The sequence below is a fragment of the Orcinus orca genome, chromosome 3 (assembly GCF_937001465.1).
Source record: "Orcinus orca chromosome 3, mOrcOrc1.1, whole genome shotgun sequence".
Classification (NCBI taxonomy): domain Eukaryota; kingdom Metazoa; phylum Chordata; class Mammalia; order Artiodactyla; family Delphinidae; genus Orcinus; species Orcinus orca.
The window spans coordinates 173,559,269-173,585,574 of NC_064561.1; the positions used below are offsets into that span (position 1 = coordinate 173,559,269).

General features: G+C 37.1%; 1 protein-coding gene across 1 annotated transcript in view; it reads left to right on the forward strand.

The window, feature by feature from the left end:
* Positions 1-26,306, forward strand: part of DNAH5 (dynein axonemal heavy chain 5) — a 376,240-nt gene that overhangs the window by 254,799 nt on the left and 95,135 nt on the right. The window contains exons 41-49 of the mRNA XM_033436578.2: positions 2,726-2,860; positions 3,723-3,830; positions 5,748-5,901; positions 10,548-10,694; positions 13,178-13,419; positions 16,075-16,251; positions 16,687-16,888; positions 18,141-18,283; positions 19,190-19,324. Coding sequence (XP_033292469.2) covers positions 2,726-2,860; positions 3,723-3,830; positions 5,748-5,901; positions 10,548-10,694; positions 13,178-13,419; positions 16,075-16,251; positions 16,687-16,888; positions 18,141-18,283; positions 19,190-19,324 — 1,443 coding nt within the window. The remainder of the gene's footprint in view (positions 1-2,725; positions 2,861-3,722; positions 3,831-5,747; positions 5,902-10,547; positions 10,695-13,177; positions 13,420-16,074; positions 16,252-16,686; positions 16,889-18,140; positions 18,284-19,189; positions 19,325-26,306) is intronic.

The window sequence follows — 26,306 nt, forward strand, 5'->3', positions numbered from 1 at the left end:
GCCACTGTGGAAAACAGTATGGAGGTTCCTCAGAAAACTAAAAATAGAACTACCATATGACACAGCAATCCCTCTCCTGGGCATATATCCAGACAAAACTGTAATTCGAAAAGATACATGCACCCCAATGTTCATTGCAGCACAGCTTATAATAGCCAAGACATGGAAGCAACCTAAATGTCCATCAAAAGATGAATGGGTAAAGAAGCGGTACATATATACAGTGGAATATTACTCAGCCATAAAAAAGAATGAAATAATGCCATTTGTAGCAACATGGATGGACCTAGAGATGATCATACTAAGTGAAGTCAGGCAGAGAAAGACAAATATCATATGATATCAATTACATGTGGAATCTAAAAAAATGATACAAAGGAACTTATTTACAAAACAGAAATAGACTCACAGATACAGAAAACAAGCCTATGGTTACCAAAGGGGAAGGCAGGGGGAGGGGTAAATTAGGAGTTTGGGATTAACATATACATACTGCTATATATAAAATAGGTACACAACAAAGACCTACTGTATAGCACAGGGAACTGTACTCAATATTGTGTAATAACCTATACCAGAAAAGAATCTTAAAAAGAATACACATATGTATATGTATAACTGAATCACTTTGCTGTACACCTGAAACTAACACAATATTGTAAATCAGCTATACTCTAATATAAAATAAAAATTTAAAAAAATTGTGAACTGGGGTTGTTGACAAGGTACCTCATATATACAAAGTAGAAAGTTGTATCATGGCAAAAACAATTTTACATGCATAGTTTTACTAAGTACATTTGAAGAAATTAACATTTAAGGCATAGAAATGAAGTTAACACTATCTGAACTGACTTAAGAGCCAAAGAATTATGAATATTGATGTTTGCTTTTTATCTCACCTGTTCATTCATCATAATGTATGTCATGTGTCCTCATGGTTTTGAGGAACCTCTCAATCCAAACTTCTTCGAATCTAGGTTATACCCACAGGTTCAACTATATTCCATTCTCACTCAAAACATTCTTGGTTTCTTCTGATTATTGCAGCCTTTACTCACTGATTCTTCCCTTTTCCCTGCTGTTTCTTGCAGGTAGAGAAACTCCCACATCACTGACTCCTGCCCTCTTCCTCTCTAATTTCATTTCTCCTCCTTCACTCCTATTGCCCTTGTTCACAAGGTCACAAGGTCACAAGGGAAATGAAATGAGTCCATGTGTACAAAACAATTGGCTCCATGCTGATTCCTTGGTGAGCATTCTGTGAATCTCACTTCATGCCCACAGATTTAACAGAGTCTAATGCGATAAGTTTTCCTTAATTAATTCCACTCACCAGTACTTTCAAGTCATTGTTATTGTACTTTTATGCAAGCTTGCTCATGTTTTTATTTTATTGCCACAATTAGAATTTAAACTCCTTGAAGGCAGGAACTCGGTCTGAATATTTTTATGTGCTCTATCCTCCAAACGATTGGTATTAAGTGATGCATACTGCTCCCAATTAGCAGATAATGTTTTTTTTTCTATAGGTTTTTAGAATTATGATGAAAAAATATTAAATTTATCACTTAACCATTTTTAAGCATATAGTTCAGTAGTGTTAAGTAAATGCACATTGTTGTGAAACAGATCTCCATAACTTTTTTGTCTTGCAAAACTGAAACTCTATACCCATTATACAACTCCACTCTTCCCTTCCCCCCATTCCCTGGTAACCACAATTCTACTTTGTGTTTCCATGTATTTGGCTCCTTTAGATAGCTCATATAAGTGGAACCGTACAGTATTTGTCTTTTTGTGACTGGCTTATTTAATTTAGTATAATGTTCTCAAGTTTCATCCATGGTGTAGCATGTAATAGTATTATACTTGCTTCCTTTTCCTGGTTGAAAAACATTCTTAATTTTAAATGTATGCCATGTTTTGTTTATCCGTTCATCAGTCGATGGGCATTTGGGTTGCTTCCACCTCCTGGCTATCGTGAATAGTGTTCCTATGAACATGAGTGTTTAAATATCTTTTTGAGACTCTGCTTTCAATTCTTTTGAATATATTCCCTGAAGTGGGATTGCTGTATGATATGGTAGTTGTATTTTAAATTGTTTGACCAACTGCCAGGGATACTCTTTCCTATAGTGGTTGGATGATTGGTTTTTAATTATTCACTTTATATGTGTTGAAATTTGGCATGATTGAGCTTTTATAAATACCTATCAAGGGGACAACAAAGCTGGGGGCTTGACTTTCTGATTTGTCCTTATTGTTTCCCTCTCTAGGTAATCCTGGAATGTAGCTACTTTTCTTTCTCCTCAATACCCCTGTCTTTTAAACTTATATGATGTTCATGAGTGAGGTCTCAGTTTAATTCTGGTTCAGAATTTTAGCTTTCAAGATATGAGGAAATTTTCTTATGGATGATTGGTTAAGAAGGGCTCAAGGGGACATGTATCTCCAGGAGGAAATTTATTCCTTTCTGTCTGTCAAGATCTATTAGTTCTGATCTAAGGGCTTAAATTAATGATGGTACAGGAGAGGATTCTTTTGGGTATTCTCCATTTGCTAAAAAAAAGAATCTATTGATAAAAAAATTTATTGCCCCACTAACTGTACAAATTTTCTAAAGGAAAATCAGCATTTATTCATTATGTCTTTGTCAAATTTGTACAGTTTCTATGGGTAAGTTAATATTGAAAATAAGCCCTGTGTACCTCATATTCTTCAGGTACATTATGACTTTGGTCTGCGTAATATTCTGTCTGTTCTGCGAACTCTGGGAGCAGCCAAAAGAGCCAACCCCACGGATACGGAGTCCACAATTGTCATGCGTGTACTACGAGATATGAATCTTTCCAAACTGGTAAGATTCACAGATGGAAATGTTCCACCCACTTAAATTTCAGTTTAACTAAGCACAAATGCGATTAGAAATATTTATTTAAAGTGCTCATTTAAAATGCTTAATTATCAGATAAATACATAGAGCATAACATAAATTTAAATTACATAGAGCATAACTTTAAATTACATTTTTTCAGGAGCAATTTTTGTGGTGGCTCATCTCTAGTCTAACATGTCTATTCCAATAGAATTAAAATGGATTTTTAAAAATCCACGTCTTACATTTCCAAATACCTTGAAATTTTTGTGCTGTAGAGCTAAAATCCCTTTTACCTTCGTGAAAGTAGACCTTGGAAGGAAATTGTATGTGAATTTTACAAGTGCGTAATAATTTCACATTCTCTGATTTCACAGTAGAGACTGAACAATCAGTTGTCCAGTATCAGTGGATCCATGTACGGGATGACAGAATGATATATTTTTATTTCAAAATAAGAGTATGAACCAAATTCCAATTCATGAATTTGCCACTATTCTCCTTTTAAAAAATTATTTTTACGTTAAATGAGAAATTGTAGGTTATTTAGTAAATTCCCCAATCTGGTGGTTTTATGGAAAGGTTGTCATGTAGGCAATATTTTCTTTCCTTCTATTTCCTTCCTTTTTTTTTTCTCTTCTCCCCCCACACCCTTTTTTAAAAAACTGATTTTTAATTTAGTAAACATGATGAAAATAGTTCTCAACTTCAGTGGAGGTGATATTTTATTTATTACTGTTTGTGACAAAGTAATCTGGGCTGTATTGGACATCTTTAGTTTATCTGATATTGCCATGTTTATGCCAAAAGATTTGGTCTGATCTCCCTTTATTTTCTTTCTGAGATTGATGAGGATGAACCCTTATTTTTGAGTCTGATTGAAGATCTCTTCCCAAATATTCTTCTGGACAAGGCCGGTTACCCTGAACTGGAAATGGCAATTAGTAGACAGGTAATATATTTCACAGGACATCAAGTACAGTGTCCCTTTCATCTGAACTTCATGGGAATCAAGTGGAGCTGTTGTGGCCTAAATCTACAGGTTCCGAGAACAACACTGAGGCTGTGACTACAGTTTTAAGAGAAGCCGTTGCTCACCATTGATAGAGCTTTTCCTCCCAGGGGGTCTCCTACCATCACTCAGCTACAGGTCCAGTTAACCATGTGCTAGTGGCCCCATTATTGATGGAGACCATTCCACACCAGATTCCCAATGAAATGTGATGGGTCAGCAGGGGCCGGTGGAGCTTGGCCGGCTGCATCGCCCATGCTGGTTTTGTTTCTCTCTGTGGCCCTGGTGTTTACGACATTGCTTTGGTCTCAGGACTGTAGCTACTGAGTGTCATTTGCAGTGATCTCATATGTCTCCTTAGCTGTCATTCTTTTTCCCCAGGCCCAAGATCACTTGTGATTTCTTCCTTGGGCTCTGGCGGGATCCATTATGTTAAGTGTATCATTAGGTGTCTGGATTTCCCATGATACCTGGTGCAGCTTTAACTTTTTGTAGTCTTCCTAGGAATGGAAATGAATCATGGAAACCTTGTGCCTCAACTTCCTTTCCTATGAAAAAGAGTTTTTAAAAAAAATTTTTTATAGAAATGGTGATTAGCTCATATTTATAAAATACATTTCAATCCTTTGAAGATATTTGTAATAAAAATCAATATGGTAGTATTTTATGGCCATTTCCCCTTTAAATAGCAGTATATAAAGATCTTAATTTCCTAATCAGGTAAAAGTGATAATTCATTTTGCAAATGGCTTCTTCATCATATGGCCAAATTAATTGTAGCATTGCCTAAAAAGCTAAGTATAAACTAATTTATAAAGTGACTTACATTAGTAATTTATAGCATATGAAAAATCTGAAGAGAAAATACATAGCATAAAATGATACATGATTATTATCCAAAATTATTTAAGTAAAAATAAGAGCATCATTTATAGTGAATTTAAGCATAGTGTGATGGTTAAGAGCATGGACCATAGGGATGAATTTCTTGGGTTCCAATTCCTACTCTATAACTTAACAACTAATAATCTTGGATAAATTGCTTAGTCTCTTTGTGCCCCAGTTTCCTTACCTATAAAATGAAGACACCAATAGTACTAATCTCATAGAAGATTAAACTTAGAATAGCGTTTGGCAGTGTAGCTTCCATACATGTGTTTGATAGATAAAAACTATCCAGAAGATTTATAAAGATGGCTTGACATTGATATGGAATATCAGTCAACTTGATATGCTTGAAATAATCTTTTAAATTAAACATTTAAAACACATTTTGATATTTGAGCCTTTATTCTTAAGTTGCTCCTAATACATACATTCAGTAAAATGTTAATATAAGTGTATTTAATTCCCAAAGTCAACTGTAGGTGTTTCTTGTTTGCCTGGGATATCATTTTGATTATGTTCAGCCTGCTTTTGCCTATGTATATATATTTTTTATGCAATATATTTTTTTATTGGGAATTCCCTGGCAGTCCAGTGGTTAAGACTCGGGCTTTCACTGCCGTGGACCCGGGTTCCATCCCTGGTTGGGGCACTAAGGTCCCACAAGCCCTGCGGTGCAGCCAAAAGTATATATATTTCATTGTGGTAAAACACATGACATAAAATGTACCATTTTAACTATTTTTTAAGTGTACAGTTCAGTGGCATTAAGTATATTCATAGTATTGTGCAAACCTCACCACTGTCTGTCTTCAGAACTTTTTTCATCTTTCCCAACTGAAACTTCATATGCATTAACCATAATTCCCCATTTCTCTAACCTCGCTCCATGTCTATACTTATTTTGAGCACAATGGTAAGTCCAGATATCTGTTCATGTGGCCCAATGTGGGCGGTTTGTTATGTTTTCAGGTTGAAGAAGCTGGTTTAATCAACCATCCTCCTTGGAAGCTGAAAGTCATCCAGTTATTTGAAACACAGAGAGTGCGGCATGGAATGATGACCCTGGGGCCTAGTGGAGCAGGGAAAACCGCCTGCATCCACACCTTGATGAACGCCATGGCAGGTAAGGGGCGGTCAATCTGGAGACACATTTACACTGTTGTGACACATGTGAATGCCCCAAGATGTATGTTAGCATATATTTATAGGAGGGGATGCTACTTTTTTGACTACTGGGTAGATTTTAGAGATAACACAGTACATTAATGGACCAGAGGAGAAAAACGTTTTTTTCCAGCTTTATTGTATACGAATATAATTCGGACACATAACATGTGCAAGTTTAAGGTGTACAGTGTGTTGATTTGATACATTTATATGTTGCAAAATTATCACCATAGCATTAGCTACCACTACCATCGTATCACATAATAACCATTTCTTTTTTGTGATGAGAGCATTTAAGATCTACTTTCATAGAAATATTTAAGTATATGATACAGTATTATTAGCTATAATCACCATGCTGTACATTAGATCCCCAAATTTGTTAATCTTATAACTGGAAGTTTGTACCCTTTTCCAATATCTCCCCATTTCCCTCACCTCCAATCCCTGGTGACCACCGTTCTACAATCTGTTTCTCTGGATTTGACATTTTTAGATCCCACATACAAGGGAGATCACACAGTATTTCTCTTTCTCTGTCTGACTTATTTCACTTAGCATAATGCCCTCCAGGTCCCTCCATGTTTTCACAAGTGTCAGGATGTCCTTATTTTTCATGGATGAATAACATTCCATTGGGTATGTATACCACATCTTCTTTATTCATTCATCCATTGGTAGACACATAGGTTGTTTCCATATCTTGGCTTTTCTGAATAATGCTTCAGGAAAAACATTTTTTAAAGGGATTTTATGGACTGTGCTATATGTTTTACATATGTTATGCCATTTAGTTTTCAAAATTATCTTGAGATGTGGCTATCATTATCCCCATTTTGCACCAAAAAGTCAAAATTTAACTTCAGAAATATTCAGTGTCAAAAAGATGGTAAATGATGAGACTCAAATTTAAGGTCAGGTCCCATTAATGAAAAACCCAGAATTTTCCCGGTAAACCATACCATTTGCCACTTATGACTTAACACAAGATGCTACCTCTCAATAAATATAATTATAATTCTAATCCCAACTCTTAAATTCTATGTACTGAAAAATCACCCTAATTATAAACTAATTTCCCACCCAGAATCAGATATTTTTCTTGTGAAGTGAAATAAATGTATTTAATTTCCAGATGTCCTAAGTTTTACATCTAAGTCCCTAACCTAAAGTTATCTAAGGATAATGGGCATTACCTTTTTCATGATTATTCTTGTATTCTCTGGTTCTGATTAGACATTGACGACTTCCTTCTTAAAAGTATTTGCAGCCCTTAGCCATGGCAGTTCCAAAATTTCACAGAACGTTGGCTGTTAGAATGCATCATACATTGTCCCACAAGGAAAAGCTGCCCGGCTGGGTTTCCAGTCAGCTCATGGAACCCCAATGCATCGATATTGGTTGGTGACTATGGTCTGTATTTATTCTAGGGTCCTGCATACATTAGATTTAGTCTCAATTTCCTCAGCTATGGGACAAAGTGAATTCTGTACCTCAGGACTCTACCAGGGGGTCTTCACACTGAGACAGGCTTATGCTCTCAGCTAGCACCTACCTCCACCAAAACTGAGAGATCACACCTGCAAAACTTACCACATGGTTTTCATGTGTACTGTTAAGGTTCTGCTTTGGGATTTTTACATAGCATTAAAGTGATGTATTCTCCTTCTCAGATTATGCTTCAAGATGCTTTTGTTGTTGTTATGAAGCTGCCTTCTGTTAATAATAAACTACAAATGCACTGGGTACAATGACTTGAACAAAATGAGTACTAAATATTAAACAATAGAGATACATTTTGTATAATATGTCTAAATGATGTAATCAATATGGCATCACTGGTTTTGGAGAAGTTCTTTGCAAAGATGAATAAATTATTAGACTATTTTCTGTTTATTAACCTGTTCTTGGTTTTAGTATGTAGGGTAAACATTTGTTATATTAAATGATATTGTTTTTTACTGAAAACTTGGATTATCCAAAAGATTGAGAAAGTAATTGGGTTGAACTTCTGCAGGACCCATGTATGTTATTTGTTCCCTTATTCATCATGTATTTGTTCATCAAATATCTTTGATGTTCTGTACTTTGAGGTTCTGTACTAGAAATGGGAAAGCAGGCATGGAAAAAAAATGACCATGTCTTTAAGGAGTTTACAGTGTAGTGTAGTGACACAGGTAATTGTAACTCAGCATGGAAGATTGGACATGAGGAAGATTTGGACAATTATGATGTGAGCAGAGGCAAAGGAGATCAGAAACCTTTCGAAGGAATTCTAGAAAGGCTTACAGAGCAGGTGCTATTTCATCTGAGGTTTGCGGGTTGAGTAGCAGATGGATGAAAGGCATTCTTAGCAGAATGAAGAGGCTGAGCAGGTAAGAGGGACTGACGAGAGCTTGATATGCCTGGAGAAGCTCTCTGGCATGGATGAAATCTGTGGGAGTGGGGGAGATGAGGAGGTATAGCAGATGCTATTGGTGCCTAGGGCCGCATCCCTTTGGCCCTCCCCTGCTGCAGATGCAACTGTTGGAGAGTTTTTCCCCCAGATGCCAGCGGTGTCTCCCGGTTTTTTAGCCTTATGACTTTCCTTGAAGCTAGAGAACTGGCTCAGCCTGGAAGAAGGGGTTGGGTGAGAATTAATGCTCCTGAGGCAGCCATACCCTTAACCAATGAGGGAAAGAGTGGAAGGGAAATGTCCCACCTCCTGTCTTTTAGAGGGACACTCCATCTGTGACCAGCTCACCAATGAGCCCTTTATTGGCTCTCTCTCCTTTCCTGTCTCACTCTCTCTTTCCCCTGAATCCAAACTCTCAGTTCCCATGTCTTTGTCTCAGGCTTAGCTTCCAGGGGGAATTCAAATTAGTACAGAGGGCATGACATGAGAAGCTCTGTAAGTCACAATAAATACCGAGATTTTATCCTGTGGGTGATGGGAAGCCATAGAGCTGGGGAGTGGTGTGATTAGCCCTGTGTATAGAAGACCATCCGGTGGCCACGTAGAGAATAGACTGGGACAGGAGGGGCTGTCTGGGAACTTCCATAAGGAGGTCCTAAGAAGGTGACAGCAAGAAAAGGGTGCTTACTCTGGGGCAGAGTCCATGAAGGTGGAGTGATCAGGACAGTCAAGAAATGCCTAGGAGAAGAGTTAAGAGGAATTAGTTTAACCAACATTTAAAAAGTCAACCTTTTTTTTTTTTCTTAGAGTGCTCTTATAAAAATGTTATGGTATCATATTTTAAATGAAAATGATATAATTCTACCTACAACCATAATGAAATAATTTTTGATAGTTTCTCTTGTATGGGCAACAGACCAAGTCCAGTTTTCACCTGTGATACATTTGAAGAGGTTGCTGGCCTTTTGTAAAGTGTGATTAGATTTTTAAAAAATGTTGCCAGTCTTACGGATATCATGTATTGAAAAAGCTGAACCGTGACTAAGTTGAATTTTTCAGCACTGTAAAATGTTGTAAATAATTACCCTGATTCTTTTTGTGATTTTGGAAAAAGAGAACTATTCTCTAATTTTCTAGATAGGTTTTAATGTAACACCTTTTCCAGTGTACATATCTATGTATGTGTGCCTGTGTTTGTCAATCTTTCACACAGTATGTAATATTTTAGCCTCTATTTTTATGATTTTATACTTTAAATCTTTAAACTTTTTAAATTGAAATACAGTTGATTTACTCTATTGTATTAGTTTCAGGTGTACAGCAAAGTGATTCAGTTAATACATATACATGTATCTATTCTTTTTCAAGTTCTTTTCCCATTTAGGTTATTACAGAATATTGAGCAGAGTTCCCTGTGCTATACAGTAGGTCCTTGCTGATTATCTATTTTACATATAGTAGTGTGTACATTTTAATCCCAAAGTCCTAACTTATCCCTCCCCACCCTTTCCCATTTGATAGCCATAAGTTTGTTTTCTATGTCTGTGAGTCTATTTCTGTTTTGTAAATAAGTTCTTCTGCACCATTTTTTTAGATTCCACATATAATATACTTTAAATCTTATTCTTCAATTTTTTACTTAGTAACTACCGTCCCCTATGTACAGAATCCATCTTATTTAAGAATAGTTTTAGGGTTTGAAAGATTTGAATACCTTTTCTGAAGCTGACCGCAGAAGAAAAATCCTTGATTTTTGTAACATTAGTTTAGCTGATTTTTTTCCAAATAAGTAAGACCATATCTCAGCAAATCAAAGCTGTTAATGGAGAGAATCAGGTGTCTTTAAGTGACATTTCAGATATAAGAGTTAATCTAATACGCCATAAACCAAAAGAGTTTTGAGCTGTGAAATTTGAAGAACTTCCATCCTACATTATTCCTTCGTCACTCCCAGCATGGTAGCATTTTCCCCCTTATGTAACATGCAACTTTCTTTTCCAGAAGATAAAAAGTGCTTTAGTCAATAAAATATAATGAGGGTAATTATGATAACTTGAAATGCAGTAAGACATGTATTTTCAATGTAATTTTGCATTTTTTCATGTTTTGAACACCTGCTGACAGTACACTGCAAATTGGTGCAATGTTGCCTAATGATGGCTCATTCTACATGGGAGTTGTTTAAAATTTGTATTTACTTGGTATAGATTGTGGAAAACCACACCGGGAAATGAGGATGAATCCCAAAGCGATTACGGCTCCACAGATGTTTGGTCGGCTTGACGTGGCAACGAATGATTGGACCGATGGGATATTTTCTACTCTTTGGAGGAAAACATTGAGGGCTAAGAAAGGTAGAAGATGAATTACAAGTATAATTTTTGACATGTACTTCTTAATAACATCCTTTGTGGCTATTTAAAATTAGTAGAACAACTGTAGTCTCCATATTATATCTTATCCTAGACCAAGAACTCATAAATCAGTATGATATTTGTGAATGTTGAAATACTGAAATGACTGGTTAGTGTATTTAAAACACCCCCCCCCTTTTTTTTTGGTTATAAAGGGAATTATTTTCCTTTTGAAAAAAATATTTCTATATTCCTTTGGAAACTTAGGATAACATAGTTAGAAAAAGCTGTTAAGGAACATTGATAGTACTGTATTCAAGTGATTTCATCATCACTGTTTTCACTGAAGAGTTAAAAAGTGGTACTCTTGTTTAAGTATGGCCCATTTTTAGAAAACCGATTCTCCTATAAAATCACAGGAGGAAATGGGCTTCTTTGGAAAGAAAATTGTGTATATCAAAAAATGAAGTCTAACAAATTGTTCTCTTTTAGATGTACATGGGTGTTTGGTTTTTGTTTAAACACACTCCTTAAGGGCTAGTGGTTCACTCTGAATATTCTCTTACTTAGGGACTTGAGCCCAGTGGTCCCAGAAAATAAGCTCAGATGGAAGAGGTGATAGCAATTCTCCTCTCACTCCTGAATAAGTAAGAGAAAAGCACAGTGCAAGCAATTGCAGGGACAAATAAGAATATAGGAGGAGGACAAGACATTTGGCTTACTTCACGAGTCCACACTTCGGGCAACAGTGTTCTGTTGAAAAACGTTTAAAGTGGCACCACTGACGTTCTCTTTGAGAGAATGTGGCTGATCAACCCAACACCAATTGTTAAAAGAGAAAAGAAAGCGCTTCATTTCTAAAGCGTGCTTATATTAGAAATTGCTGTTGTTATACGGGAATAAAATAAAATTTTGTGTCTGATTTGTTCTAGTAATCCTGTGTAAACACAGATCCAGTAACCAAATGTTACCTTAAAGAATAGGTGCTTAGAGAGGTTTTTTCTTAAATCCTTTCTAGAAAGGCAACATATGCTTTTTCTTTCACAGGGACTCTGGTGATCAGATCATCATTTTACTTAAACTGCTAGTTGAATGAGCACGATTAGGAATTTCATAGCATTTGATTTGACTTAGAATATTCCACAGTTGTTAAATTAGAGATAAAAATTAGAACTGCAAACTTGGTCATGGTGTTGGTAAGTAAGAGTAACTCGTGGTTAAGAAATTAAGAGTAACTATTAAACTGAACACCTAAATTTACAAGGGCGTTTCTGTTGGACATTCTATCGATTCTCAGTATAACCCTGCTCTCAGTAGCATCTGGCACAGTTAATCACTCTTATTCTATTTTTTTTTTTTTTTTTTGTGGTATGCGGGCCTCTCACTGTTGTGGCCTCTCCCGTTGAGGAGCACAGGCTCTGGACGCGCAGGCTCAGCGGCCGCGGCTCACGGGCCCAGCCGCTCCACGGCCTGTGGGATCGGCAGGCGGATTCTCAACCACTGCGCCACCAGGGAAGCCCAATCACTCTTATTCTTGAAACTCTTCCACCACTTGACTTCAGGGATACCTTACTGGCTGACTCGCCTCCTACTTCTGTTTCGCCGAAACTCAGCCAGAAGGAGGAAGCAGTGGAGGAGACCCTACCAGAAGGCTAAACGTTGAAGTGCTTGTGTCCTCAGACCTCTTGTCTCTATCTATACTTATGATCCAGAAGAAACTTACCCAGGCCATGGTTCTCAATGCCATCTCTAAGCTGATGGCTTCTACATTTTAATCTCTAGCCCTTGAATTCCCAACTCAACAGCTCTATGGGCTGTCTGTTGGACATCTCAGACTAAACGTGTGCAGACCAGAATGGATTCCATGGCTCTGCCTTTCTGACATCACTCACATCCCTTTCCCCCTTCCCTTCTTCTTTCTAACCAGGTTCGACTTCCCGCTGTTCCTGGAACATGATTACCCTAAGCTTGTACCCACTTCAGGACCTTTGCAACTACTGTTTCCACTGCCTGAAAAATTCTAGCTCTAGATCTTTACATCACTTCATTCTCCTCCAGAAATACTTCATTGACCACCTTATCTAAAATGCCTCACCCTCTTATCCTGCTGAATTTTTCGTATATATTTCTTTGCATATTGGTTTGATTGTCATGTCTACCCCTTAGAAAGTCAGCTCTGTGAAGGCAGGATGTTGTCTTTTTTATCACAATATCCCTTGAACTGTGCTGATACAGAGAAGGTGCTCAGGGAATATCTGTTCAATGAACTAATGACTTTTTCTTGATTATGGGCTTGAAACAACTGCTATATAAAGAACAGGAAGAGTCCTCTGTGACAAAATACGATAATCATTTAGATCAAAGCTTTATTTAAAAATTAATGAAAATGACATCAAAGTATAGCACTTCTTCAAGCGTAGTAGTTACGTATATATGCATATATGTGTGTGTATGCTTTTCTCCCTGCCCTTGGGATGTTCTAGGGGAGCATATCTGGATAGTTCTTGATGGGCCAGTAGATGCCATCTGGATTGAAAATCTGAATTCCGTTTTGGATGATAACAAAACTCTAACCCTTGCCAATGGTGATCGGATTCCCATGGCTCCAAACTGCAAGATTGTTTTCGAACCTCATAACATTGACAATGCTTCGCCTGCTACTGTCTCAAGAAATGGAATGGTTTTCATGAGTTCTTCTGTCCTTGATTGGAGTCCTATTCTTGAGGTATGATTGGAATCTTTTTTTTTTTTTTTTGTATAATTAAAGAGGGAAACAGATCCTTTAGCATTCTTTTAGAGTGTGCGCTGATTTTTCTGCAGACCTGTTGGTGTAATTGCATTTTAATGCTGATGTTTGTGGAAGATCCTTGAATGCTCTGGGACCTTCAGCCCAGGTTGTCCCTTACAGGTTTCTTCAGTGCTCAGGGTTCTTCGGTTCTGATAATTTTAGACCTGTGAATTACACCCCGTGGGCTGGGGAATAATTGCAAGGCCTAGGTGAATCAATAATCCCACTAGAGACTTCTCTGGTGGTCCAGTGGTTAAAGATCTCAATTCAGGGGGCCTGGGTTTGATCCCTGGTCAGGGAACTAGATCCCATATGCCACAACTAAGAGCCCGCATGCCACAACTAAGACCCAGCGCAGCCAAGTAAATATTAAAAAAAAAATCCCACCAAACTGTGAGTGAATAAGGAAAATTTAATTGTATCACTTTGGGGATTCATGATATTTTAAAAAGGTACTCATTCAGTGGCTCGTGGATTCCCATGAACACAACTGTCTTAGAATATTAACTCGAAGAGACAATTTATTAAAATTTATATAAAGAATTTTTATGAGATTCAATAGTCATAACGTTAGTTTTAAGTTCACACTTGGAAATAATATTTCAGATAATATCTTTTCAATTCATGATAAGGTATATTATTTTATTACTACTAATGTATGTTAGAGTATGTTGATTATCATAAGATTATAATTGAATGCCTTGCATACTTAGATATTTTACTAAATAAATATTATAGTGTAAGGAAGAACGCTTATTAGACAAGCCACCTGTAAAATCTTTTTTGACATTGTTGGTCAAATTATTATTTTTATTTACATAAGTTTTTCGGAGATAATTTTGATTGAAAACTTATGAATTCATATTTTAAATCAAGTAGATGAAGATGTGAAGAAGGAGGGGATTTTAAAGCAAAATGATACTGAAGTACAGTTTAATATGTCATTGAAAATGCTTCTGAAGATTTCAGATTTCACAGTTAAATTATCCATCCTTTAAGAAGAATACAGAGCAAGAGTTCTCAACCCTGGCTTTGCAAGAATAATCACCAATGACAGTTCTTTAAAATACAGATGACTGGGCTTCCCTGGTGGCGCAGTGGTTGAGAGTCCGCCTGCCGATGCAGGGGACGCGGGTTCGTGCCCTGGTCTGGGAAGATCCCACATGCCGCGGAGCGGCTGGGCCCGTGAGCCATGGCCACTGAGCCTGCGCGTCTGGAGCCTGTGCTCCGCGATGGGAGAGGCCACAACAGTGAGAGGCCCGCGTACCACAAAAAAAAAAAAGAAAAAAAAATACAGATGACTGTGTCATACCTCAGTCTATCAATTTAGAATCTCTGAGGAGGAAGGTGCAGGAGTTATTGTGTTTAAAAATTTTTTTTAAAAAAGTACCACAATGCATTCAGCCTTGGTAACCACAGATGCAGCAAACTCCAAGTGAAAATGAATTTGTGATTTTCCCCCAAATACTTTAAATTCACAAAGGCTTTTAAACAATACTTTTACACTATTTGCTAATGAATATTTACAGTTTGCTATTTATGAAATGAGCTTCTATTATATCTGTCCATGTTGAGGCTGAGTAAGGCCTTTACCGCTAAGTTGCTTACAAATGGCTAGCAAGAAGAAAGCCTCACAAGACTGGAGGTGTTTAGAGCAGGGCAGGGCAGCTCTGAGAGAACTACTAGAGGGCAGACCAATGGGGAAGTTGTGTTCATGGGAATCCACGAGCCTCTGTGAGCCACGCTGATTGCATAGCACCATGAGCTTGAAAGTGCTGTGTTTCCTTTTTGTTGCTGTGCAATCATGTTGAATTCATGAAATGATGGATGATTGAGAATCAATATTTTATTGCTTCTGTTCAGAATCTCTAAGAATGACCTGATCTCTTGATGCCAAGGGAACTTTCCTCACTGGAAGAAAATATTGTGTTAAGTGATATTTTGTTATGAATCACATGTAGTTTCCTAAGATTGGGTTTCCAAATGACTGAATTCCCCATTTTCCTGAGTATTCTTTGATATTTTTTCTACATTGGTTATTCATTAAATTAGAAGAAATAAAATTGTGATAAACCTTTGTTTCCTAGTTTGAAAAATCTGGGGATGGATTTCCTTTGTTCATCTTTTATTCCTTTTTCTTTTTCTAAGTTATTTCCATGTATATGCCTCCTCATTTTCTCCAAAATATTTTAATCAAGAGCCGAAAACTTTTCCCTCCATCTTGCTTCAAGACCTGAGCTTATGTGTAGTGTAGTAGCTGAATGTAGGGATGTTGGAATCAGACTCTGGGTTTGAATTTTGACACCTACCAGCTGTGGGATCCTGGTCATGTTGCTTAAACTCCTTGGGCCTTAGTTTCCTCATCTGTAAAAGGATAATAACAATTCCTACCTCACAGAGTTGTTTTGAGCATTAAATGAGGTAATACATGAAAGAATTTATATCAAGGTCTGGTACATCAGAAGTGCAGTATAATCATTAGATATTATTATTATTATTGTTAACCGATATTTAGATAACTTTTGTCCAAAAATGGCCATTTTTCTGGTGTGCTAATAAATTCAATTAATGCATGCATCTGCAAACCAACAGGGTTTTCTTAAAAAACGTTCGCCTCAAGAAGCTGAAATTCTTCGTCAGCTGTACACCAAGTCATTTCCAGACCTGTATCACTTCAGTATTCAGAACTTAGAACACCAGATGGAGATGCTGGAGGCCTTCGTGATCATGCAAAGCATCAACATGCTTCAAGGCCTGATCCCTTCCAAGGTAAATCACTTAACTTTCTAGAACTCTCTCTCCTTTTAGCTGAGCCATACTGTGCAGGGTCTGTGATATTTGAACATGATTCTTAGAACCATGGAGAAGTGGGGAGGTTTCAAACATGGACAGTGCATATTTTGTGTTTTTCTTTCATTTCTTTTTTTCTGTTTGTTTTTTTCCACAAAGCAAACCACAGATTTGTGGATTAGGGGCAGGTTCTCAGTTGTCTAACAAGCATTCAAAATTTATTTTGGAGACCAGCTTGGTATTCCCAGAGATCAGTTCTGCATTTGTTCTCCAGTTTTATTCATCTTTCCCTCATTCTTGTTTTGGGGGAAAACTGTTATCCCTTTTAGATCTTTGCTATTTTCATTAAAATGTCAAAGCCAAGTTTTGGTTTGAGAATTAAGTAAGTAAAAGAAAAGTTTCTTTTGTGCTCAGGAACAAGGTGGGGAGGTCACGCCGGAGCACCTGGGGAGACTCTACGTCTTCTCCCTAATGTGGAGCGTCGGGGCAGTGCTGGAACTGGATGGCCGGCGCCGCATGGAACACTGGCTGTGCTCCCAGGAGAGGCTAGCCTTGGACCTGCCGCCTCTAGCAGGGCCTGACGACACCATGTTTGACTATTACGTCGCATCTGATGGTGAGCCCCTCTCTTCTATCCATCCATCACACGTGGGACCAGTTTTTTTCAAAATGGCTAATATTTACACTCTATTTATCTATCTACCTATCATCTATCTATCATCTATCAATCTATCATCTAGCTAGCTAGCTAGCTAGCTATCATCTATATTTCTAAATGGTAATGAAAACTCTTGGCTGTAAAATTGAAATGGAAATGTTTATGTGAGTATGAAGAGAGTCAATTGTTTCTTTTTCAAATATTTATTTCAATTGAGTTCCAAATGCACATTTTCTTGTTAAATATATCGTGTACTGAACATTTAATGAAATAAAAACAAATTAAAAAAAATCACCAAATCAGATTTCAGCCATTCATTCGATATAATCAGCAACTTATAAAAAAATGACAAAGTAGGTATATTTTTATGAAATAGGTGTGTATATCTATACATCTGTATCTATGCATGTATTGCAATACTTTAAGTTTATTTAAATGTGCATACATATATATAAAGTACATATATACACATATATGAAGTACAAATATACATAATATTTATATATGGCATCCTAGGATGTTTTATTTTTGGTTTTACAGTTAGGGAAGTACATAATGAAAAATGATTTTAGGTATATACGACTATCACTCTCCTGTATTTTTCTTTTTAATAAATTATTTATTCATTTGGCTGCGCTGGGTCTTTGTTGCTGCGCGCGGGCTTTCTCTAGTTGCGGCGAGTGGGGCCTGCTCTTCGTTGCGGTGTGCGGGCTTCTCATTGAGGTGGCTTCTCTTGTTGTGGAGCACAGGCTCTAGGCACGCGGGCTTCAGTAGTTGTGGTGCACGGGCTCAGTAGTCATGGTGCACAGGCTAAGTTGCTCTGTGGCATGTGGGATCTTCCTGGACAGGGGATCAAACCTGTGTCCCCTGCATTGGCAGGTGGATTCTTAACCACTGCGCCACGAGGGAAGTCCCCTGTCCTGTATTTCTATACACACTTTTTGTTTTTGAAAACCTACATGTTTAAAAAGAAAATTCCAAGATACTTCTTACTATTTCCTAATATTACCACTTTGGGAATAGTTTCTGGGGAAATTTTGACTCCGCGAACACATACTGAAATACTTAGATGTCTGAATTTAATGAATTTTACTTTGTGGGGAATTTTTGGAAGATGGCTTCATGAGATTCAAGGAAGTCTGCTCATTATAATTAGGAATTAAATTATTAATAGGAATAAGAAGATGTAAATGTTCTCTGTTCACCTCAGGTAAGTGGATGCACTGGAAGACGTGTACTGAGGAATATGTGTATCCATCTAATATCACCCCAGAATATGGCTCCATCCTGGTGCCAAATGTTGACAATGTGAGAACTGACTTCCTAATTAAAACCATCGCTAAACAGGGCAAGGTATGGCTCTTTCACTTTTATTAAAAGTAACATATTTTAAAATGTCCCTTGAAAACATGAAGCATCTTGTGACCACCTAGAAGGGTGTGATAGGGAGGGTGGGAGGGAGATGCAAGAGGGAGGGGATATAGGGATATATGTATACATATAGCTGATTCACTTTGTTATATGGCAGAAACTAACACAACATTGTAAAGCAATTATACTCCTATAAAGATGTTAAAAAGAGAAAAAAGAAAACATGAAGCATGTTGCATTTATTTTAGAATGTTTTATGTTGCTATTTAGAATAAATAAAAGTATTAGCCAAATTAATATACTTCTTTTATTATTCCTCAGTAACAATATTAAAGTTGAATAGCTTTAATTCATAATTAAGTAATGATTTTTCATATATTGAGAGAAAGTGAATTTTGACTTGTTTTTCTAAAGAGAAATCCTTCTCTTTTGATCATTATATTATTTTGCCATGGCTGCCATAACAAAATACCACAGGCTCAGTGGCTTAATCAACGAACATTTCTTTCTGTACAGTTCTGGAGCCTTGAAATGCAAGATTAAGGTGTTGGCGGGTTTAGTTTTTTTGGAGCCCTTTCTCTCTCCTTGGCTTACAGATGGCTGTCTTCTCACTGTGTCTTCCCATGGTCCTTGTGTGTGCATCTTTGTTTTTCTGTGTGTCAAAATGTCCTCTTCTTGTAAGGATGCCTGTTAGACTGAACAAGAGCCTACCTTAACGGCCTCATTTTTCATGTAATCATCCCTTTAAAGACCCTGTCTCCAAACGTAGTCACATTCTGTGGTACTGGGGGTTAGGGCTTCCACATATAAATTTTGTGGGGACACAATCCAGCCCATGACAATAATTTTATTGTATTTCTTGGACTTCTTTCTCAACTCCTATTTTAGGCTGTGCTGTTAATTGGTGAACAAGGAACAGCCAAAACGGTCATAATCAAGGGATTTATGTCAAAGTACGATCCTGAAAGCCACATGATCAAGAGTCTGAACTTTTCTTCTGCAACCACCCCGCTGATGTTTCAGGTACTGGCTCACTGGTGCTGCTGGTTCAGTGCAGGTTTGCGATAAGCTTTGGAGGCTCAAATCTCATGCTGTTCTTCTGTCCCCATTGAACTTCATGTGCACTTTCACAGCCATAGTAAATCCCCTACATACGTCTTCCATTATCTCTATTTTTCTGTTGCAATAGAATCTCCCCCTAGTTAGATGATAACATATAATCTTAAATTATGGAGAAATAAAAAGATTATATATGGTGTTAAAACCTCAACTCTGTTTAGAATATCTCTGTAGAAAAGCCTGTGAACATGCAAAATCCAAAATTGAAAGAAATATTTTTTAATTCCCCACCTAAACCTACTTCTTCTCCCTACTGTCTGCTTTTCTGTGGGTGTTACTATTATTCTAGTCATTAGGATAGACACACTGGAGTCATCTTTGATGGTCTTTCTCTTGAGTCAAGGACTGCTAATATATCTAAGGAAATACTTTTCATGTTGTTTCCTTTTTCTCCCTTCCCCCTATCCACCTCTACATAATCTACTTCATGATTCCACAACAGGGTATTAGCATCAAAGAATCTTGAAGCTGGTCTTGCTTCAAGTCTGATCTTCTTCAAATCTAGTTTCTATTCTTTTTCCAATCTCTGGTTCCTATTTATCTTGTTGTTCACTGACTTAACATTCCACAATGGCTCCTATTATCAACTGCAGCAAGGAATACAATCTTAGAATCTTAGCACATTAAAGATTTTGCTTATGGTATCATTGAGGAGGAACAGAGAACAACTCTCAAGTTTGCATGGCTTTTGTCAATGGAACTGCCAAGACTGACCAGGGCTTGCAGTGGCTAACTGGTTCTTTTTCTCCTATTCCTAAATTATTTAAGAAACCAGAGAGTAAATCTTAAACTTCAGTCCATGCTTTAATTGTTTGCAAATAATCTATGATACCTTTATTAGAACGTTAATACATTAATAAAAGATACATTTTATAAATTGAAATGTATGAAATGGTACACTTGAAAAGATACATATGAAAAAGAGTTAGGAAAAGGTACATTCATAAATTGAAAATGGAAGGGAAATTTTTAGGGGAATTCAAATCCAAAGAACTTCATTTTTGATTAACTTCGTTGTTCTTTAGTTGTTGGAATGAAAATATCAAAGAGCAATGAGAATTCTTGAGAACAAGGCTAAATCATGACTTTTTAATCACTTAATGTAATTGGTGACTACAGAGTGCCAAAAAACTAAGACCATTGATTAAGTTTCTAAATAAGACTGTCAAAACATTATGCTCCTCTGTTACAGATGGAATTTCCAAAACTGGCTAGCCTTCTATCATGAATGAATATCATTTACACACTGTTGTGTTGGGAAGGTCTGGATCGAAGGTGAACCCCAGATTGCAGTGACTCAGCAGTGGTATTTTTGTGTTTGGGGAACTGCACACTAGATTATCCTAGGCTGGCAAGGTGCTAACATTATACACATTCCATTGATACTACTTTATATTTTTAAAAGTTTGTTTTACTTTTGGAGAACATCTCTTTAAAGGTTATAATATAACGTTGCTTGTGGATGCAGATTGTTAAGCATTAAATCAAAGTGTGATTTTTTTTTTTCATTATGTGAGGTAGCTATCTAGCTCTTCACATTTCTTGGGAGTGGATTGAATCTTTAGGGCTGCAGTGCAATTCTGACAGCAACGACCTGGAGTTAGTGCAGACTTCACAGGTGAAGGGCTCAGTCCCTACAAAACTTCTCTCACTTCAGAACCAGCCACAAGCTCAGGGGTTCCCAGGCTACCAACACTTCTGAACAATTGGCTGCAAACTGAAAGGTTTCTATGACCCTGTCAGTTTTGATAATTCACCAGAATGACTCACAGAATTTAGGAAAATGCTATGCTTATGATTATGGTTTTATTATAAAAGATGTGAATTGGGATCAGCCCAAAGAAGATGCATAGGGCAAGGTCTGGGAGGGTCCGGAATGTGAACCTTCTTTGTCCTCAGGATGTATTACTCTCCATGCATATCTGTGTATATCAGCAACCAGGAAGCGCACCTGAGCCTCATGTCCAGAGTTTTTACTGAAGTTTTATTACATAGGCATGATTGGTTGGCCACATGATTGAAGTCAGTCTCCAAACCCCTTCCCCCTGGGAAGTCAGCTGATATCACGTGGTTTAAAGCCCTAACACTCTAATCGTAGTTTGGTCCTTCTGGCATGAGTGGTCTGAGGGACCCACAATGAATAACAAAGACGTTCTTATTATGCGGGAAATTCCAAGGGTTTAAAGGCTCCCTCCTAGGAACCAGGGACAAAGGCTAGCCAAATTCTTTAGTATATGGCAAGGAGTTGTCACGTATTTTTGCTAGTAACTCTTGGTGATATTTACCCCTCTCAGGTGGTAAAGACCTGTGCTTTATGTCTCTATAGCATGAAATACTTATTAATTTCCTAGAAAAAGGCACACGTAATCTAGAAAACATCCTGTTTATTAATATACAAATTCATAAACCGTGTAATAAATTTCTAGAAGCAGTACCATATCAAAGTATAATAAATTAGAAGAAGAAAAAAACAGGTTTTCATAACATGAACATCTGTATTCTTTAGGGTTCCATTATCTGATTCACAACTATTGATGTTTAGCCCAAATCCTTCCTATCCTTCAGTAAGAAAGTGGTCTCAACACTTCACTATTTCTTTTTCTGTTCAGAGGCATCACAGGATCATCTGGTCTGTTTAGTGCCTGTTTTGACTGCTAAGCATCAGGGCTTTCAATTAAGCTAGACTCATTAGTTTTAGAAAACTTCCAATTAGCCAAACTGCTGTAATTAACTTTCTCACTATAATTTTCAGCCGTTCATGCTAAACAAGGGCTGATGGAGCTGAGCATTTGTCTCTGTGTGTCCCATTTATTTGGATCCAAACCAAATTGAAATCGTAGATGAGAAAATAGATACTGTCCATCCCTCCTGTGTTGCCATGATGGCACATGTGTCAAGGACACACGTCTGTTACTTGACAGGTTGTTTTCATCTGAACTTCCTTTGTTTTTACCATGGTGTCACTTTCACATCTTTTATCAGCAGGAGGACAGACTCTATGTCCCTCTTTTCCTGGGACTGTCCAGTTAACTTCTGTTGTCTCAGATGAATAATGAATAGCATCCCTGTTACTATCCAAAGTATGAAGTTTGGACCAAAATTATATGGTCACCCTCTTTTTGGCTAAGGAAATTTCAGTTAGTCTTTTAAGAGAGATGATTTTTTTTTTCAAAACAAATATTGTTTTAATTTTTTTATTTTTGAAAGTAATTCACACGTACCTTTAAAAATGTAAACAATACAGAAAATAAGACGAAAAAGAAAATTTCTGAAAAGATTTCTCTGTTCTGAAAATAATCTCCAAGTATTCCGAGTGCAACAACTGTCTTACAAATGTTTGTGTAGCAATAGGTTTTGTTTTTTAAAAATGACAATTGTAGAGCTTGGAAGGAAATTCCACATTTTTTCCTAGACTCAGAACCACTTTTCCTAATGAAATCTTATGTAGAAGACTAATCTATCAAACAGGTAACAAGGGATTTGGCTTTGATGGAATTGGAGCTGGCCTCCTGAAATCCCTTCCAACCTCCTTCTTGCTTCCTGTAGGGGCCCGTGTGATTGAAGAAAATCCTTTCTATGCTTCAGAGCATAGCCTGAAGACCAGTTTCCAGAGGAGACTCTTAAGATATAATATGTGAAAGTATTTTTTTATGGTAAAAAGCTCTCTAAAAATGTCAGGTTTTACTGTTAATATTAACACACTCAGGTTGAGGAAGATTGAAATACTCATTTGAGTTCCCAGATAGTTAGTTGGTGGCAGAACCTGGGTGAGAAACCAAGTTCCCATGTCTTCCACTGCGCTTTTCCAGTTCACCCATCTGATCCTTCCAATGACTTTTCTTTATTCCTATTAATATTAAAATGGCTGATTTATCACAGTGCATTTTAAAATTTTTATCTTTTAGTTATATATTATTATATTTTGATGTTATTTTGGATATAATTTTACTTTTTGTAATATGCTATTGAGAATTTTAAACTTTACTAATATAAGCCTGTTTTCATTTGGTTTTGATGAGTTACAATAAAATGGAAAGGTAGATTTCTTAATAAAAAGCATAAGCTCTCCATTTTTACCTTTTAGCTAAATAGCAGATACATGGAAGCCTAAACTTAAGTATATTTTATATTTCAGTTTGATTGGATGTAATATGTATGAAAAATGATTTAAGTGCTGATATATAGAGATACCTATAGTAATAAAAATATCTTTCATTTTTATTAAAGTGCCTTCACATGTATTATATCATTTATGGATAATATTCTGTTGTATGTATACACACACATACATGTACATGATTTATGTATCTCTATATACATTCCCACTTTTGAGCTGTGGTTCAGTGACTTATGTGGTTTAAAATGACTTATAAATCATAAAGCTAATAAGTGGGGGAAGTAGTAGTTTAACCCCTTTTTTTCTAACTTTAAACCCAGTCAGAGCTATTGCATAAGGCCATTGCAGTTTACGCACATTTTGTGTTATGTCCCATTCACGGAGACAATAATGTGAATAGTGAACCCAAGAACTGGGCAGTGCACAACCTCCTCAACTGTACCTGTTCCTCCCCCTGGCTGGGGAAACAGACATGTGTACAATCAAGTATAGCTGATGTGATAAGTGCTACTTATGGAGTAATCTAAGTACCCTGGAGCCCAGAGGAGGAGGGGATTCATTTCGTTAGGGAATTACAGGACTAAATGTAATGAAAGAGTTGACCATTACTTGGGGGAATTTAATATTTATATAATGTTAATAATTTAGGGATTACAGAGGCTGAATTGTCTATTAAGAGACTAATTCAGAAAGTTGAATTGCCCTAGTTTTAGAGCTTTTCATTTGGAATGAAGAAGAGTAGCGTAGAATGGCTTTCCTCAACCCCATTCCTAAGTCTATCTGGATGACTAACCATCTGTTTTTTATGTCTAAAATGTCACTGTCACAGCTGGGGTTCGCTCTAGTATCCCATGTATGTGTGAGCTAGACAGACAATGAGGTCAGAAAGTTGTTTAGGTGCCATAGATTGCTTCAGATGATGTCATATTGATTACCATTCTCCTATTTCAGAGTCAAGTTATTGTCTATTCTCAGAGAACAGCATAAACTACCCTTAGTCCAGGCCCTTGCTAGAGATTTCAACTCTTTACCAATAAGCTGGGTTGAGAGAAGTGACTTTTATGGAAGATCATTTATCTAAGTCAATATTTCACAAATTGTGTTTGGGTACTACTAATGCTGAGAGATTTCTGGCTCAGAAATGGCTATGTTAGGAATGTGTAAATAAGGATCTCTTAATGAACACTGTAAATCAGTCTGAGAGGAGCATCATTTTATTGTTTTATTGTTAACTGACTATGAATGAATGAAGACCGTGATGGGCCGGAACCAAGAGCCTGAAAAGGAATGTTTAGAAATGAGACTGGAAGGTGAGCAGGGAGCACCATGGTGTTCCTTGTAAGTCACTAATAAGGAACCACTGGAATACTAAGCGGGATTACATCCGCACTCAGCAAGTTCATTCTGGCTGCAGATGGAAGAGAGAGGGCTGTACTCAGAGAGACTTGAGAGGAGATGGTTACAGTAATTCCTCCAGAGAGAGGTTGACGTGGACCAAGATAGTAAGAGTGGGAATGGAAAGAGCACAAGGATGTGTTCAAATTGTGGTTGAGAAGCAGAACAGACAGGACTCGTTTTTGGTTGAGTGGATATTGTTGGAGGAGAGGGATGGGAGAGAGAGAAAAAAAGTTAGAGATGACTCCCAAGTTTCTTGTCTTTATTGATCTATGTATCAAATATTTACAGATAAATATTTTGTACCAGACACCTTTCTAGACACTGAGGAGGCAGTGATGAACAAGATAAACAAGGTGCCTGCCTCCCTTGCATTCTAGTGGGAGAGACAGACAATAATCAAATCAATGAATATACCTATTTGGTTTTATTAACTGGACTATGGTTTATATCACCAAAAAGATGGATGAGGTGGGACAGTAGATCAAGGAGACCAGGGAGAAGGTGACTGGCAGAATACTACAAATATGATAAATTATTCTTTAAACTGATTTCTTTGGGGAAACAGAAGAGTCTAGACAAAATTGTAAATCACACAATATAGACATTGTATATGACTTATAAAGAAGTTTCCAGGCCTGACTGGAGGCAGGGAGGGCAATCTAAAAGGTTGTGACATTAATCCATATGAGAAAGACAACTAACTGATCAAGGGCATATCAGTTTTCAGAGAGGATGAGATACATTAAAAAGCAGTATTTAAATTGCAGTAGGCCTTATCGATGTTGGATGTGGAAATGCTTGGTTGAGATTTAGGTAGTTGGTGCTAAGCCCTGAGATGAGCACCTAGGAGTGGGTGCAGATTTTGTGATGCGGCAGAGAGGTCTGTGTTTGGATATGTTGATTCTGTGACGCTATGGATCATCTAAGTGGGGAAGTCCAGTTGGAGACACTAGTCCAAGTATATGGTTTTCCTAAATATTCCCAAACACGTAGATCTATGATGGAGGAGAACATGAAGTTACTGTGTTTCAGGCTTTTGGGAGATCTTATCCAACTCCCCAGTTCATTCGGTAACTATTTAATGGCCAGCAGTTATGAACACAGGGAGAAGTCTCAGCTTCTAGGTTCACAAGCTATTTAATTTTTCTCCCTCCTTTGTTTTTATCAACTTAGCTTTTTAATTATATATATATATATATATATATATATAAAAGTAATAATTTTATATATTAAAATGAATTCCTTCTAGTAATTTCCTGCTATTTCAAAGAAATTAGGGTCATAATGAAGGGGAAGAAAGTGCAGGTATGTGGCTATTACTCCATATTATTTCACCTGTTCCACCTATGGCTTTTAGCTCTTAGAAGGCCC